This window comes from Manis javanica, chromosome 3, assembly GCF_040802235.1.
Source record: "Manis javanica isolate MJ-LG chromosome 3, MJ_LKY, whole genome shotgun sequence".
In the NCBI taxonomy this organism is placed as follows: domain Eukaryota; kingdom Metazoa; phylum Chordata; class Mammalia; order Pholidota; family Manidae; genus Manis; species Manis javanica.
In genome coordinates this window covers 1,462,061-1,476,230 of record NC_133158.1, presented here as the reverse complement: position 1 = coordinate 1,476,230, position 14,170 = coordinate 1,462,061, and the positions used below count along the sequence as shown (strand labels likewise).

At 65.3% G+C, this 14,170-nt stretch overlaps 1 protein-coding gene across 12 annotated transcripts in view; it reads right to left on the bottom strand.

The window, feature by feature from the left end:
* BSN (bassoon presynaptic cytomatrix protein) overlaps nt 1-14,170 on the bottom strand; it is a 59,528-nt gene that overhangs the window by 16,924 nt on the left and 28,434 nt on the right. For 11 of the 12 annotated variants that reach the window (XR_005054788.2, XR_005054784.2, XR_005054786.2 and 8 more), the window contains one exon: nt 5,453-6,301. The exons of the other annotated variant lie outside the window; for it this stretch is intronic. Coding sequence is in view for 1 of the 11 variants with exons in the window: in XM_036994288.2 (XP_036850183.2) it covers nt 5,453-6,301 (849 nt within the window). In the remaining 10 variants the exon portion in view is untranslated. The remainder of the gene's footprint in view (nt 1-5,452; nt 6,302-14,170) is intronic. 12 annotated transcript variants of the gene reach the window in all.

Here is a 14,170-nt window from a genome sequence, read left to right as displayed (position 1 = left end):
CACCTCCCAGCGACCTGCCCCCTGCCCTGGCCACGGAGGTGCCCCGTGCATGCCCTCGGCCCAGCTGCAGAGCCTGGGCACTCCCACCCGCCTGCTGTTGTTCGCCCCAGGGCCAGACACTCAGGCACCACCCTACCCAGCCACTAGGAAAGCCCTTTAGGAGAACCCCAAGACACAGAGCCGGGGGGGCCCAGGAGGAAGCCCTTGGCCCTCACCAGCCAAAGAACCAGTAGCCTCAGCACCCTTACTGCACACTCCGCCCTTGGCGCACTGGGCAGAGCCTCAGAAGCGTGGTAGCCAGGGTGCTCTCAGCTGGCGTCCCGGGGCCACGCAGTGCCCACCATGTCAGCGACCGCCCTGGTATCCTGGCCACAGAACGACACACCATCTCTCCGTTCAGGGCCCAGGGAGGCCAGTCCAGGCGGGTGGCAGGCCCTGCTGTACGTGAGGTCAAGCTGGCCCCACAGACTTGCTCTGCCTCTGCCTTGAGGCCCCCTCCACACAGGTCCTGGGCAGAGGGCCGCAGTCGGGGGGCCCTCAGAGGCCCTGCATATACTCACCCCAGTCCCTGCAGGGCTGGCCTGCAACCCGGTGCTGACTCCCATCCCTTCCTGACCCTATGAGGCAAGGGATGCTGGCCAGGGTCCACCCCTAGAGGTGCCTGGAGATAGTGCTGGACAGGCCAAGGCCAAGCCCAGAGGTGGGTGGGCACAGGGGGCACAGAGCCTGCCCATGTGTCCCCATACCTCCTGGGGGCAGTAGGAATCCCTCATGTCAAAGAGGACTGTGAGATGGCAGAGGACCCTGGGAGGTGGCAGGGGCACAGGCAAAGGCTAGGAGAGTTCTGGAAACGAGCAAGGAGCCCCTTCCCCAGCCCGAGGGGCTGAGCGCAGAGAGGGGCCGACCCGAGGCAACACTGCCCCACCACCCCCTCCCCGCCCTGGGTGCCGGCGTGCAGCCATCCCGGGTCAGGTCATCGGCCCTGGCCCACCCGGGTGACTCAGCAAACCTGTGAGCACCCCACCTCTGGCCTACAGACCCCATCCCAAGAGCAACAGTTTAAATGCAGCAAGGGCACCTCGGAAGGGTGGCCTGAATGGAGGAGGCCAGGCTAATGCCAGCGGCTCAGAGCCCGGGGGCCCAGCCCTCAGCAAATCACACCCCCTGTGCTCACGTGCTCTGGGCGCACCACTCCCCCATGCTCGCCCAGAAGGGGCTGCCAGGCTCGCCCCTCGGCTCCCAGCTCTGCTCCAGCAGCCAGCAGAGGAGGGCAGGCGCGAGGCGGCAAGTGAGGTAAGAGCGGAGAACAGACAGCTGGCTGGCTGCCCAGGCCTCTCCCGCTCTCGGGGGCTGGGGGACCTGGCCCAGGCAGGCCTCTTGGGGGACAGGGGCGGGTGGGAGGCAGGCCATGCGGAATCCGGGGCTGGGCGGGAACGAGGCCCCACCAGCACACACTCCTGCGCGCCCACGGTCACTCCGCCCTGGGCATCTCCTCTCTGGTCTGCTCGCTGGTCCGCACATTCATTCTCTCGTCCTCCCTGCCCAGCCCTGGCCGCCCCTGCCCTTGGGACCTGCTGCCCACTTGCCCCTCTACCTTCCCCTTTGGTACGTGGGCAAGGGATGACCTGGGACCCAGATGGACAACAGGAGGCTCTGATGACCGCTGCGGCCTTGCGTCCCTCTGCCCATGTCCTTTCCAGGGCCGAGAAGGTAGGAATTCCTCTAAGACATCACACACTCATGGTGCGTGAACCATCACATGGAGCTGGGGGCTCAGGTAAGAGGGGAGCAACGCGTCTGAGGGCTGCTGGAGCACCCCACAGCAGGAGGAGGACCCTACAGATGAGAGGACCATCCCACAGGCAGGAGAAGCACCCTACACGTGGGAAGAGCGCCCCACAGGTGGTGAGACCTGCTGCCCTCCAGGACCACTGACCACTGTGCCTCGTGGAGCCAGGGGCCCTGAGAGGCTGCCGGGCGTCCTCCCTGCATGTCCGCCACGACCCACGCAGCCCTGCAGAACACAGCCTCGGTACGTGGGGCTGGTCGGTGCGTCGTCCGGTCACACCTGTGGCCGGCCACTGCCCACTGCCAGGCAGTGGCTGAGGGCTGCAGGGGAAGGCTCCCCGACAAAGGAGCCCCAGGCGGCGGCACTAGGCCATGCGCACTGCGGCTCCGAGAGGCGGCTGTGACACCGCCTCCCGCCCCGGCCTGGGCCTCTGCCTCGGAGAAAACGAGCCCCCCCACCACGTGCCCTTGTGGCTGGGCTGTGCTCTCCTCACGCTCCCGCGCCAGGGGTGGGCATTCCCTGAGCGCAGCCCCTCCCGAGACCAGGACCTACCCTGGCCACGGGCAGACTCGTACCCAGTCAGGGCTGGTGGCAGCCTCTTCCCCAAAGACCTTTCAGGGCTGCTTCCAATCTCCTGGCTCCATGGCTGCCCGTGCTGGGCCTTGCAAGTGGCTGGGGGATGGCGTCTCATCTGGCGGAGCACCCCGTCCCCCACGCCACAAGGAGGAGACCACCACCCCACAGTCAGCCCGGCTGCTGGCCTCTCCCCTGACGTCCCCAACACGGCTCAGCCCCGCATCTCACAGCGCCAGGCCCTCTGCCCAGGGAGGCCCGGCTGCTTAAGGGTGCAGCTGGACCCGTGGAGATTATGGGGCAAAGCTGGCAGGGGGGCCACAACAGTCCCAGCCCGCTCAGTTCTCCACCAACTCTATTTTGACCTGAAAGCCAATTTAAAATTAAGCCAGAGGTATTATTATCCTTCAAAAAGATAAACAGGTAAAAAATCTGTAATCAACAACTCTTAATTATGAAATGACTCACTGAATAACACCATGGTTATTTTTTCAGAGGAAATTTCAAAGGGGATCTAGTTTTGCTGTCTGTACTGTGCACGCCAGACTTCCTGTCCCGAAAGAAGGTAAAAGTTTCTAAGCTCAGAGGTGTGGGGGAGCACGCCCTGCCTGGCGGCCCAGCCTCCAATGGAGCCCTGGCAGGCCCAGCGGCCCATGGGGAGCTGGCGGGGGGTGCCCACAGTCCACCCATCCTCAGGCCCCAGCCCACGTGCAGACATGGGTCCCTCTGCCTCACACCGCACACAGGGACAGCACAGTCGTCCCGAACCTGGTGGGGGGGGAACAGCCGGGGTAGACCTAGCCTCGGATCTGGAAAGGGACCCGCCAGCCCTGCCACCCCACTCCCAGGGCACGATGCGTCTAGGGCACCTGCTGAGAAACAAGGAGCCACTAACAAAGAACACAGAGCAGGTCACAGGGAAGCACAGAACTGCGCCCATGTCAAGTGGCCATTTGCTGAGGTTCAGGTCACTGGTGACCACGGCCTGGCCAAGGGGCTCAGTGAGCAAAGCAACTGGGCTGGTTGGGAGGGGGACACCCTGAGCACCAGCCCCTTCTGACCAGCCCCTTGCAGGGCCAAGGTGGGCAGAGCCTCTGGAAGCTGCTGGTCATCATCTGGCTGAGGATGGACAGGGCTTTGACCAGGGCTGTGACCACTGGGATGGAGAGGAGAGGAGAGGCCACATTCTGATGATCGGGGAGGCAGAGCCGCAGGGTTTGGTCCACAGGGTGGACGTGAGGCAAAGGGGGGACTCGAGAACGGACTCAGGCCGCCAGCTTTCATCTCAGGGTGGACGGTGGGACGGTCTCCACGGTGGGAAGCACAGGAGCGGATGTCATGGCTGAGCAGCCTCAGGCCCTCGGGGCAGCAGCATTAAAAGCAGAGCCAAGAGGGGAAAGGAGTCACAGCAGCCAGGCCGGGGGGGCAGGGGAGGGAAGCAGGGGCCCCGGGCGGCGAGGAGCTCCAGCGTCCAGGTGGCAGCCAAGCAGCTGACAAGAGGTTTGGGTCAGAATGCGCCTGCTCATGTGGGCAGCGTGTGTCTGGGGGACTCGGCACCCGCCAGGGGCTGTAGGAGGGAGCTGTCGGGAGCGTCCGCTCTCCCGGGCAGACAGTCCCCTCCTCCCCACGCAAGTCCCGCTTCATTTGCATATGCAGGCCAGGAGGTCTCTCTGGGATGAGGGTCTTCCAGGCTGGGCCAGCTCAGCAGTCCAGTGTGACCTGGGCCCTCAGCACCAGGGTGCTCGCAGCCACGAGCCAGGCCAGCTTCCCCCAGGGCGCCACTGGACCTGGGGCCTGGGGAGATGGCAGCGTGGGGCTGGAGGCCACAGGGCTCCACGTGAGGAGGTCGCCTGCCTTGCTTAGGGCTGCCCCTGCCTGAACACTGGAAACTGCGGCCTGTGGCGGGACAGCAGGCTTCCTTATCGCAGTGGGCTCACACATCAGGCTACTCTTTATCACAAGGAGGCCTGGCCCAGGGTGCGCCAGGACAAGGTGCCACAGACACCAGCGCAGCACCGCGCCCGTCCCTGCTGCCCCACCCTGAGCCCGCAGTGGCTTGCGCTCCACGCCCCGCCATTTTGTCAGCCACAGGCCAGCACCACGGCTCAGGGGGCTGCCAGAGCCCCTGGCCTGCCCACGTGCTCGCGCCACACAGTGCGGGCACAGCCAGCTGCCAAGATGAGCTGGCCACAGACGCCAAGGTTCCTCCATGAAGTGGGACCCAGCCAGCTATGCCCCAGGAAGCCACAGTGGGCTTCATGCGGATGGCCCTGGGGGGCAGGGGGCTGAGGAAGGGGCGGGAGGGGCCCCCAGGCCTAAGCTCGCCCTGCCCCCCAGGCCTAAGCTCGCCCTGCTCTGCCGGGGTACCTCCCTATGTTCTGAGCCTCTCCGGCTGGACAGCAGGCTTCACGAGAGCACAGAGCCTCCTGTTCCCTTCCACCCAACTCTGCACAGTGCCCGGGACACCACCATGGAACTTCCCATGGGTGAGAAGGGCATTTCTGAGCATACCCACAGCAGCCCTCACAGAGAGTCAGACCCAGCTAGGGGGAGATACACGGGCCAGTGGTGCAGCTTTTATAAGCAGATATCAACACCCAAGACCTCAGAAATGGGGATGGAGGGCAGATGCCACCTGGCTGGGCTGGAGCATGGCCTGCCCCACTGTGCAAAAGCCTCTGCCCTGGCCTGCCCTGGTGGCACAGCCCTCTGTCAACAATCCTCTGTAGCATCATGGCTGGAGGGCAGCATGGGACCACGGGCTCCTACTACCTGGGCAGAGGCACAGGCACCTCTCATCGGGACCAGGCCCAAGGCACGGGGGCGAGGGGAGGCCCGTTCAGGGACCCCTGCGTGTGGCTGCCTCCGACACCTGCCTCGGGGCACTGGGTAGCCAGCTGGGTGGCAGGCACCATTACCCCTTCCAGTTAGGTCTCAGAGTGGAAGGTCAGGCCTGGGGCAGGGACAGGAAAGAGGAGACCCCAGCCCTGCGCCTGCTGCAGACCCAGCACTCTGCAGCCCTCTCTGGCCCCTGTGCCCTCAGGCCCCCTCATCAAGGCCCAGGGGAACACACTTGGGTGGCTCTCTTACCTCCACCAGGTGGGGCGTTGGGTTGAAGCCACAGAGGTTGCACACCTGGAGCTTGCAGGTGGTACAGGTGTTGAAGTTGGCTGGGCCCTTGCTGCCCACATGGAGCTCGGCTTGGCACAGTGGGCAGGTGGCCACTCCCTGCGGCGGGAGCTTTGGCTTGGCAGAGGCCTTGGGCACTGCCTGCTGCTCTGCTCTGCTGTGCTTGGGACTGGTCGCTCCCCCAGTTCTCTCCAGGGCCCCAGGCCCCAACCCAGGGCCTGTTCGAGTTCCAGGCTCAGTTTTGGCTCCAGAGGCTGGCCTGGGCCCTGGCCCTGAGCTTGAGGGTCTTGGACCAGCCTCCTTGCTGGCATCACTGAAGACGATCTTGGGAGGCCCCTTGCTGGGGGCAGGTTGGCCCTGGGGGTCGGCCTCCGGCTGCACAGACATGAGGGTGCTTGCCTGGGTCAGCAGCGACGCACCAAGGCCAAAGAGCCTCCCAGTGAGGCCCTCCTGTGTCTGCTCAGCAGCACCAGGCCCGGAGGGCACTGTGGTGGCACTTTTGCCCAGGGCCTCCCCTGCAGGTGGCCTGGGCTCAGCTGTGGAAGGCTTGGTGGGGAGAGGGGTCTGGGGAGGCACCCGTCCCACCTCTGGGGCAGGCCCCGGCACTGCGGTGGCCCTGGCCGTCTCAGCCTGGCTGGCGCCCCGAGGTGGCTCCTGCTCCGGCCTCCCCAGGGGCAGTTTGGCTGGAGAGTGGGCAGGAGACGGTGTGGGGGAGTGCAGCTGCTGCCGGCTCTTGGAGCGAGGCGCGGTGGTCATGTCCATCCCCAGGGCCCTCTGCATCTGGCAGTTCAGGCAGAGCCACTCCTTCACCTGGGGAGGAAGCAGCAGGGTCACCTGCGCGGCAGGACTGGCGGCAGCGGCACCGATGGGAGGGTCACACCCGCGCTGGGCATCTGGGCTGCCCTGGGGAGAGCCAAGGCATGGAGCAGAGCAGAGGCAGTCGACTGCCAGCCCGCTGCCCGGACACCCTGCTTCCCCTGTCCCCTGCCGTGGGTCTGGCGGCCTCGAGCTGCACCCGAAGGGGGAACCGATGTGTTCGGTGGGCGTCCCCTTGTGCCGAGCACCACAAAGGGCATGTTCATGAGCATTAACCCTGTCCCCACAGAGGAGACAGCCAAGGGCTGGTAGGATCCAGCCTTGTGCCCTTGCTGTTACCCAGCTAGGGAGGGATGCATTGGGGTGCCCTCCCTGCTGGCCCTGGGGTGCAGCCTGGAGCTGGTGCCCTCCACATCCCCACCTCTCCTCCTCAAGGCCACTCAGCCTCACGTGGGTCAAGTCATGGGCCCTGCAAAACAGGGCAAAGAGCTCAAAGCTGAGGCCAGCCCGGTGCCCAGAGGCAGCAGTGCTGACGCCACGGAGACCCAAGGTGGCTTTGTCCCCATGTGGACAGAGCACCACACAGGAAACCATGGGATCCCCGGGGCTCACTGCAAGGACCCCTTCAGAGAGGCCCCTCAAGGTGGAGGGCAGGGCACACTCCCAGCAAGGCAGGAGCCCCCAGGGGCACACAGTTTCAGCCCACCCTCAGAGCCACTGGGGGGGAATCCCTGGGGGGGGTCAGGCAGCCATGCTCAGCTCTGAGCTCGCCTCTGTGGGAGGGGCCGCACCGCCCAGGGCCCGTGGGCCGTGCCAGTAGGCGGGCACCCCCATGGCCTGAGTGGGGACTTCCTGAGAGAGGGTCTGGGAGGTGAGGCTCCCTTTCCATGGACTTCAGGGCAGCACCCCTTGGGGCTCTGGGCAGCCTGCAAGCAGGCATGTGCCAAAGTGCCTGCCCTCACCACCAGAACTTTCCCATGCCCACCTGCCCGGCCCGCCTCCCACAGGCTGTCAGAGGCGGCCCGCCTAAAACAGAAGAAACACCCAGAACACCCCTCAGCGGTTCACTGCCCAGATGGAGGCAGCTATTTCCATCTGGCCTCTTCCAGAGCGTGGGCCTCACCAGCGCCTTCCAGCGGCCCCTCCCACACTTAGGCCTGGCCCGCGAGACCTCCCCAGGGGACACTGGCCAGGGAGGGGACTTTCTGGATCCAGCAGGACCACCCTCTGCCCACCCCCTCCCCAGATGGATGTAGTATCTATCAGTTGCCAAGGGCTGGCTGGGAGGGGCTCAGCCTCAGCTCCCTCCATACCCCAAGGTCTGGGTGGGGACAGAGGCTGCGCACCAAGCAGGCAGACATGTGGTGGTGCACCGCAGCCTGCCTGCCCACCTGGGCTGGGTGTACTGGGTGGGGGGCAGCAGAACTCCTCCCCAAAGCCGCCTCGTCGCACGGTTCCCTTGCTCCTTGGTGCCCTCTAAGCCAATTCCCACCAGAATTGGGGAATGGCTTCTACAGGAAACCTCTCCTCAAGTCCTGCACCCAAAACCTGCATGACCCTGACACGCACAGGCCACCAGCCAGACCCCATGTGCCAAGAGCCAGAGGGGGACTGCGGGGGGTTCCCAGGACTCCCTTGAGGTGATGGCTCAGCCAGACACTAGCTTTTGTTAAGTTGATTCTTCTTGCCAGCAAAGCCTGTCCCGCCATCTCAGAGGCATGAACACCCACCCACCACAGTCCTGGGGGCTGAGCAGCGGGGACGGGTGCTAGGTGTGGGATGCAAGCCAAGAGCTGGCTGCAGGCGTGGGAGGCAAAAACATCAGGAAAGGGGCTTTCCGTGGGGAGCCACTGCCCACCCTGTTGGGAGCCTGCTGGGACAGGGCCTGTGGCTAGAGGGCCTGAGAAGAGCCTTTCGTGGCTGCCCCCTCACTGTTCAGTGTGCAGAAGGGCACTAAGGTGGCACAGCTCACCAAGGACCCAGAGGCCAAGGGACCAGGCGGGGGGCTCTGTGAGATGCATGCAGAAGGAGCTGCCCCACGGTCCATCTGAAGCCCCTCCGCTGCGCTCTGGGGCAGGGAGGGGGGTGGGGCCCCCAGCTGCTGACCTGTAGGAACACTGGTGGCTCTGAGACCTGCCACCCTGCATCTCAGCCCTAGAGAGCAGCACCCAGCCCTGCCTGTCTTATCTGGCCTGAGGGATGCTGCCTGGGGGTAGCCCACCTGTGACTGCTGCAGGAAGCTCTGAAGGACCCCATCTCCTCCCTTTTCTGTCCCACCCCCACCAGCAAGGCAGGAGGGCTGCAGAGAGCAGCAACCTGTCCCTGAGGCCTGGCCCTCTCTGGGAGGGAGGGCGCACAGTGCCACGTCCACACCGACATCACGCCTGACACCGCCTTCCGGCTTCTTGCCATGCTAGAACAAGCTGGAACATCACAGGGGCAGCTTTTAAATGAGCCCTCCCTGCCGGGGCCAAATCCGGAGGCGCCTGGGAGGGCCCCAGTGGCCAACGTGCCTCCACGCTTACTGCGCCGAGAGTCGTTAGCCGGGCCCCCACAGGAGGCATATGGCCCCCGTGCCTCTGGATGGGGGGCCTCACGTGCCCCAGCCAGTGTGGGATGCCTGTCTGCAAGTCGGCTTCACTCCTCAGGCCCCGGGCAGGCACCACAGGGTCCCACAGGCAGGGCGCAGCTCAGCCAGCCACAGCCCACAGGCGAGGCCTGGGCCCATGCCCTGGGGCTGGGAATGGCCCAGACTGCAAGGCCAGGGTCTGGGGAGCAGAGTCGGACCCAGACTGCTGCACGGGCTGCCAGTCCTCACCGGCCTGGAGCTCCACCGGAAGGGGAGGGGCCCTCCCCTGCTGACCCTAGGCACACCTGTCTCCACACCTTCCCCACTGGCCCTGGACAGACTCTCTCGCTCCCAGGCCTGAAATACCCTGTCCTGACCCAGCCAACCCCCGACTCCTCCTGGTCCCCAGAGGACCTGCCCGGAGGGTACTGTGCCCCGGACTCCAGGTGGCAATGCCTCACCCCCTGGAACACCTGGGCCCTTGGCTACAGCCCTTATGTTCCCTACCCGTCACCCTCCTTGAAGCTGCTGCCGTCTGGGCCCCTCAGCATGGCCTCCAGTTGTCGAAAGTCATTGGCCCTCGCCTCCAAGGCTTCCCTGAACTGACCCCCACAGCCGCCAGGCTGACCTGATCAACACCTGTTCTCAGCCTCCCCCTCAGCCACTGCCCCAAACCGCGTCCTCCCGCGGTGCCCTGTGCCCACCCTGCAGCCCTGGGTCCTGCCCCAGCCTCACCAGCACGACGGTCCCTGGGCCTCAGGGTACCCTTCCCACTGAGCGTCTGCCTTCACATGTCTGCCCACCCAGCTGGGTCTGGGGTCTCTCGCTGCAGCGGCTCTGCTCAACATCTGTGAGCCCTCGACCGACCTGTGTCTGCTTCCGACCTGGGCCCTACCACGGACCTTTGTTCCCTGGGCCCACGCTGCAGAGAGGAACGGCTCCCTGTAAGCTAGCTGGCCCAGCCTGTAAGCTAGCCGGCCCCTTAGCTGCCTGCTGGGCCGAGCACTCTGTCTCTCCAGCAGGCTTTTCTCCAAGGCGCCTGGTCCAGCTGCCCCTCGGTCCCCCTGCCTTCCTGCTCCCGTGACCCCGCCCACCCCAGCAGCAGGCGGTGCCCACACTGCAGGAGGCCTGCTCAGGGCCCACTCTCTTGGTGAATCAGCTTCCTCTCCTTCCCCAGCCTCTGCCCTGCTCTCTCCTCTCCTCAGACCAACTTCACAGGAGTGGTCCACATGAGTGGGCCTCAAAATAGTGCGGAGGAAGAAGCCGTAGAGGGGATGCACATCCTGTATGACCCGCCTGTGAGGAGCCAGCTGGACCAGCCTGCCCAGGGCACCAGAAGTCAGCATCACTGCCCTGGGACATGACTGATGAGGCCCCTTTTCCTCTGCCGTTTTCACTCCATTCTCTTTTCATTCCGTTTCTTTCGCCCACACACAGAGAAGCAGGTGTTTTGGGAGGACAACCCCACGACACTTTTCATTCATCCTCACGTAACTGACAGCCGCTCTGGCAGCTAGTGTCCTGGTGGCCTCAGCCCACAGTGGTCCAAGCAAGGAGGCCAAGCGGTCGAGCTCTGCGAGCAGGGCTGGCAGCAGAGCTGGCTGAAGTCGGGGGGGGGGGCATGCCCTACTCACTGGGAGACGGTCTGGCCACTGCCTGGGACCAGACGAGCTGTGGGAGAAAGGCCTTCCCCAGGGTCCACCCTGGGAGACCCTTCTGCCGTGTGTGCAGGGGGACAGGATGGTGGCCCATGAGCAGCCTGCACCTCCTCCTGGCCCAGGGGCGGAAGGACACCTGACCTCTCCTCTGCCCACTGCTGCTCCATGTCCTAAAAACGACTCCTCATTTCTGAGGGCCCAGGAGGAAGGGGAGGGAAGGGAGCAGGACTGGCGGTGGACAGTCTGCGCATTCAGTGCCGCCCGCGGGCCATCTGGTGCCCAGCTGCCGGGAAGAGTGGGCTGCGGGCAGAGGGAGAGGCCTGTGGCCACGGCGTCAGCTTTGCATCCCGCCCACCATGGGCAAGGGCCTGAGCTCCAGGCTGGCTGACGGGCGAATGCACACCCGTGGATTAAGCCTTCTGGGCTTGCACTCAACCCGGTCTGGGCCTCAGAACAGGTGGAGAAAAGCCACCATCACTTTCCTGGATTTTCTGGAACAGGCTGATAAGCGAGTCTGACAAGAGCAGGGAGTGGAGGCCAGAGGGCTGCCTGGCCCCGGGGGGGCAGGGGGGCAGGACGTGCAGGGCTGGGCCTCACCCCACAGGTGGTTCTCTCCTCTGGGAGGATTCTGCCCAGCCCTTAACCCAGGCGCAGGTGGGCTGCCCTGCACAGCGCTCCCTGCTGATGCCATCCTTGGGGCATGGCAGCTGGCTAGAGGGGTTCCAGGAGGGATGTGGTGCAGGGGCTCCCCGAGTGGGGCGGGAGGCCTCTGCAGGGCGCACAGACAGCCGGGCCTGCCCCGGGCCCTTGCTCCAGCAGCCGTGAGCCTGGTGCCTGCCTGACATCGCCTTCCCTCCCTCCACCCAGCTGGCTCTCAGCCTCCCTCATCTCCCTTCCCCTTCAGAAAAGGGGCCTGAGCGATGTGACAAGGCCATCAAAGGGGCAGCAGCCCCGGGTGCTAAGGAACTGAGAAGCGGAAGAGGTGGAGCAGGCATGGGGCATCAGCAGAGCCACTGTGGCTGGCCCTGCTGCCCCTTGGAGGCCCCCACCCCAGGAGCTTGCGCTCCCTGCCCTCTCCCCATCAGAGGCACCCCACAGGCCTCCGTGCCGAGTCCTCTGGTCTCCCGGCCGCCTTACAGGGCACGTCTCTTGTGTGCCCCCACAGGGAGCCCCCAGCCTTCTGCCGTGGTTTCACAGAAATCAGACTGTCCACCTGCTCTGAGCTCCGAGACTGCAGAGCTCCAGGAGGAAATGGCCTCCGTGAAGGGGCCGGGGCGGCCCTGTTAGTTCTCAGCCATCCTCACCTGAGCAACAAGGGCCTATGGATGGGGAGAAATGGGGCTGCAGTTCCTGGGGAAAACTGGACTCCCACCCACTGGTTCTGGGTCCTCAGAATGACCCAGAATAAGCCAAGACCTCCCAGGATGTTGTGTCCTTGTCTGTAAGCAGCCGGTGGTCCGAGCCCCTTGCCGGACTCCTGTGCAACCCCAGGGCACTCCAGGCCTCAGAGACCCAGCAGGGCATAGGCAGCCAGCCTCCTCTCTGTGTGTGGCGGCCTGGAGAGCCGGCCCGCGGGCCATGAGCAGGGCAGCAGGCACCAGGCTTGCGTGAGGGAGGCCCGCTCGGCAGCCCTGGGCCCAACCACAGCCACTCAGGCCCATCGACCGGAAAAGCAGGGGTTCCAAACCTCAGATGTGGCTCCGGCCAACAGGGTCACCCATCCTGCCTGCTCCCCCATACCTACTGTTTCTATAGGCCCTGGCCAGAGTGACGGGCCTGGCATGTGCCACGAGACAGAAGAGCTCAGGCATGGATTTGGGGACCACCAGCCCAGGAGTGCCCGTCCCCCTCCTCTGCTCCTTTGTCCCAGCGGCGCTCTCTCCCTCGTCTGGCTACAGCCTGAGGGACCAGCCAGCCAGTGATTCTCTACTTGAGGCTCACGTGAGAAAAGGCCCGTTCCCCACAGCCGCATCCCCGAAGACCCGAGCGCAGCTTCACGAGCAGCCTCAGAGAGTCCACAGCACCTTCCGCGTCACGCGCGTGGCCCTCGTCCTTCTGCAGGACTGCCCTACGCCCCACTCTGCCAGCAGGAAGCCCAGCGCAGCACTCCTGCCGCCGTGCCAGGCTCGGCATTGCCACACTAGCAGTTCCAGGTACACCCCACCCCCAGGAAGGGCTCCCGCCACGCTCCCCAGCGGCCAGTGTCTGCAGCACAGGTGTGCTGGGACCAGCAGGACCCCACCCTTTTCGACTCTAACTGGGCCACTCCTGGCAAGCGAGACAGTGAAAAAGAAAGCGAATACTGGAGCCGGGCCTCCCAGGGAAGGTCCCAGCTGAGCCCCTGACGCGCACACACCTGGTCCCTGACACCCGGACCCACCTGGGCCCGGGGAAGGTCCTGCCTGAGCCCCTGACAACCAGGCTCTCCTGACCCCGGAAGCAGCCCCTTGGACTCAGCAGCACTTTAGGCCGGGCAGGAAGCCAGCCCGGGGACACAGGCGCAGTCCTAGACACAGCCCTCGTGGCAGACACAGTGTCAAGTTGGAGGGCCAAGACAGAGCCCAGGGGGACACCCGCAGGTGTGCGAGCACCCCCTGCAAGCCGGTTTCCTCGTTGTGCAGACACCTGCCAGGGAAGTGGCAGCTCTCAGCAAAGCGACAGGCCACTGCTCTGAATCGAGAATGACGCTCTGCCGGCCCCTCAGGAAACAGGCGAGGGGCCTTCCTCCCTGACAGGAACACAGTGAGAGGTCACCCGGACAGGACAGCTCTGCTTGGCGCTCCAGCAGAGTGGGTGCCGACCAGGTGAGAGCCTGGGGAACGGACTGGGCTGGCATTTCCCAAGCCAGATGCAGGGACCAGCAGCCCCTAATGCTCTGTGAAAGCAGGTTGGAGAAGGCTGTTGGCTCCTGCCCAGCCGTGGAAGCCCGAGGGGTGGCTCAGGGTGCCGGCGGCCCTGGTTGTCCCCTGGCCCAGCACCCAGCGGAGCCCCAGCGGGCAGCCTGCAGATCCGCAGCAGGCACCAGGCCCCTTCCTGCTGCGAAACCACAGGACGGCGGCCCCTCTACTGGCTGCCCAGGCCCAAGGCGCCCTTCCCTCCCCACCAGGGGCCCAGGAGGCCTGGTGCTTTGGCTTCTCACTGGCAGGGACACACAGGTGGGCTGGCCCTCGGTCACACTGCTGTGACCACCGCCAGTGCAGGGACAGGCCGCTCCCAGGCACAGATGTGAGCATCACGCGTACTCGCCTTGTCGGGAGGCCCCCACACTCCGGGAGTGGCTCCAAGCCCGCTGAGTCACGTCCCACCCGCCTGCTCCTCGCCACCTCCCCCACCCCCTCACTTACCTCACCCGTCCCACCCTCGGCACCTCCCGTCACAAATAGACCGACCTGAGAACGACGATCTCACCCGGCCCCGCAGGGCGCCAGCTGCTCCTGCTGCTCCCGTCCCCGAGACAGACCCTGCACAAGGCAGAGTCCGGGGGAGCCCCAGAGACTCCGGGGGTGGCTCCACAGGAGGGGGGAGCTGGCAAATGCAGCTCCTTCAAAGGCTCAGCCTGGTGTCGGGGGTCCTGGGGCAGCCAGCCTCCAGGTCGCCGAGCGCCTCTGGGGGCTCGCCGGAGTATCCCGGGGCTCA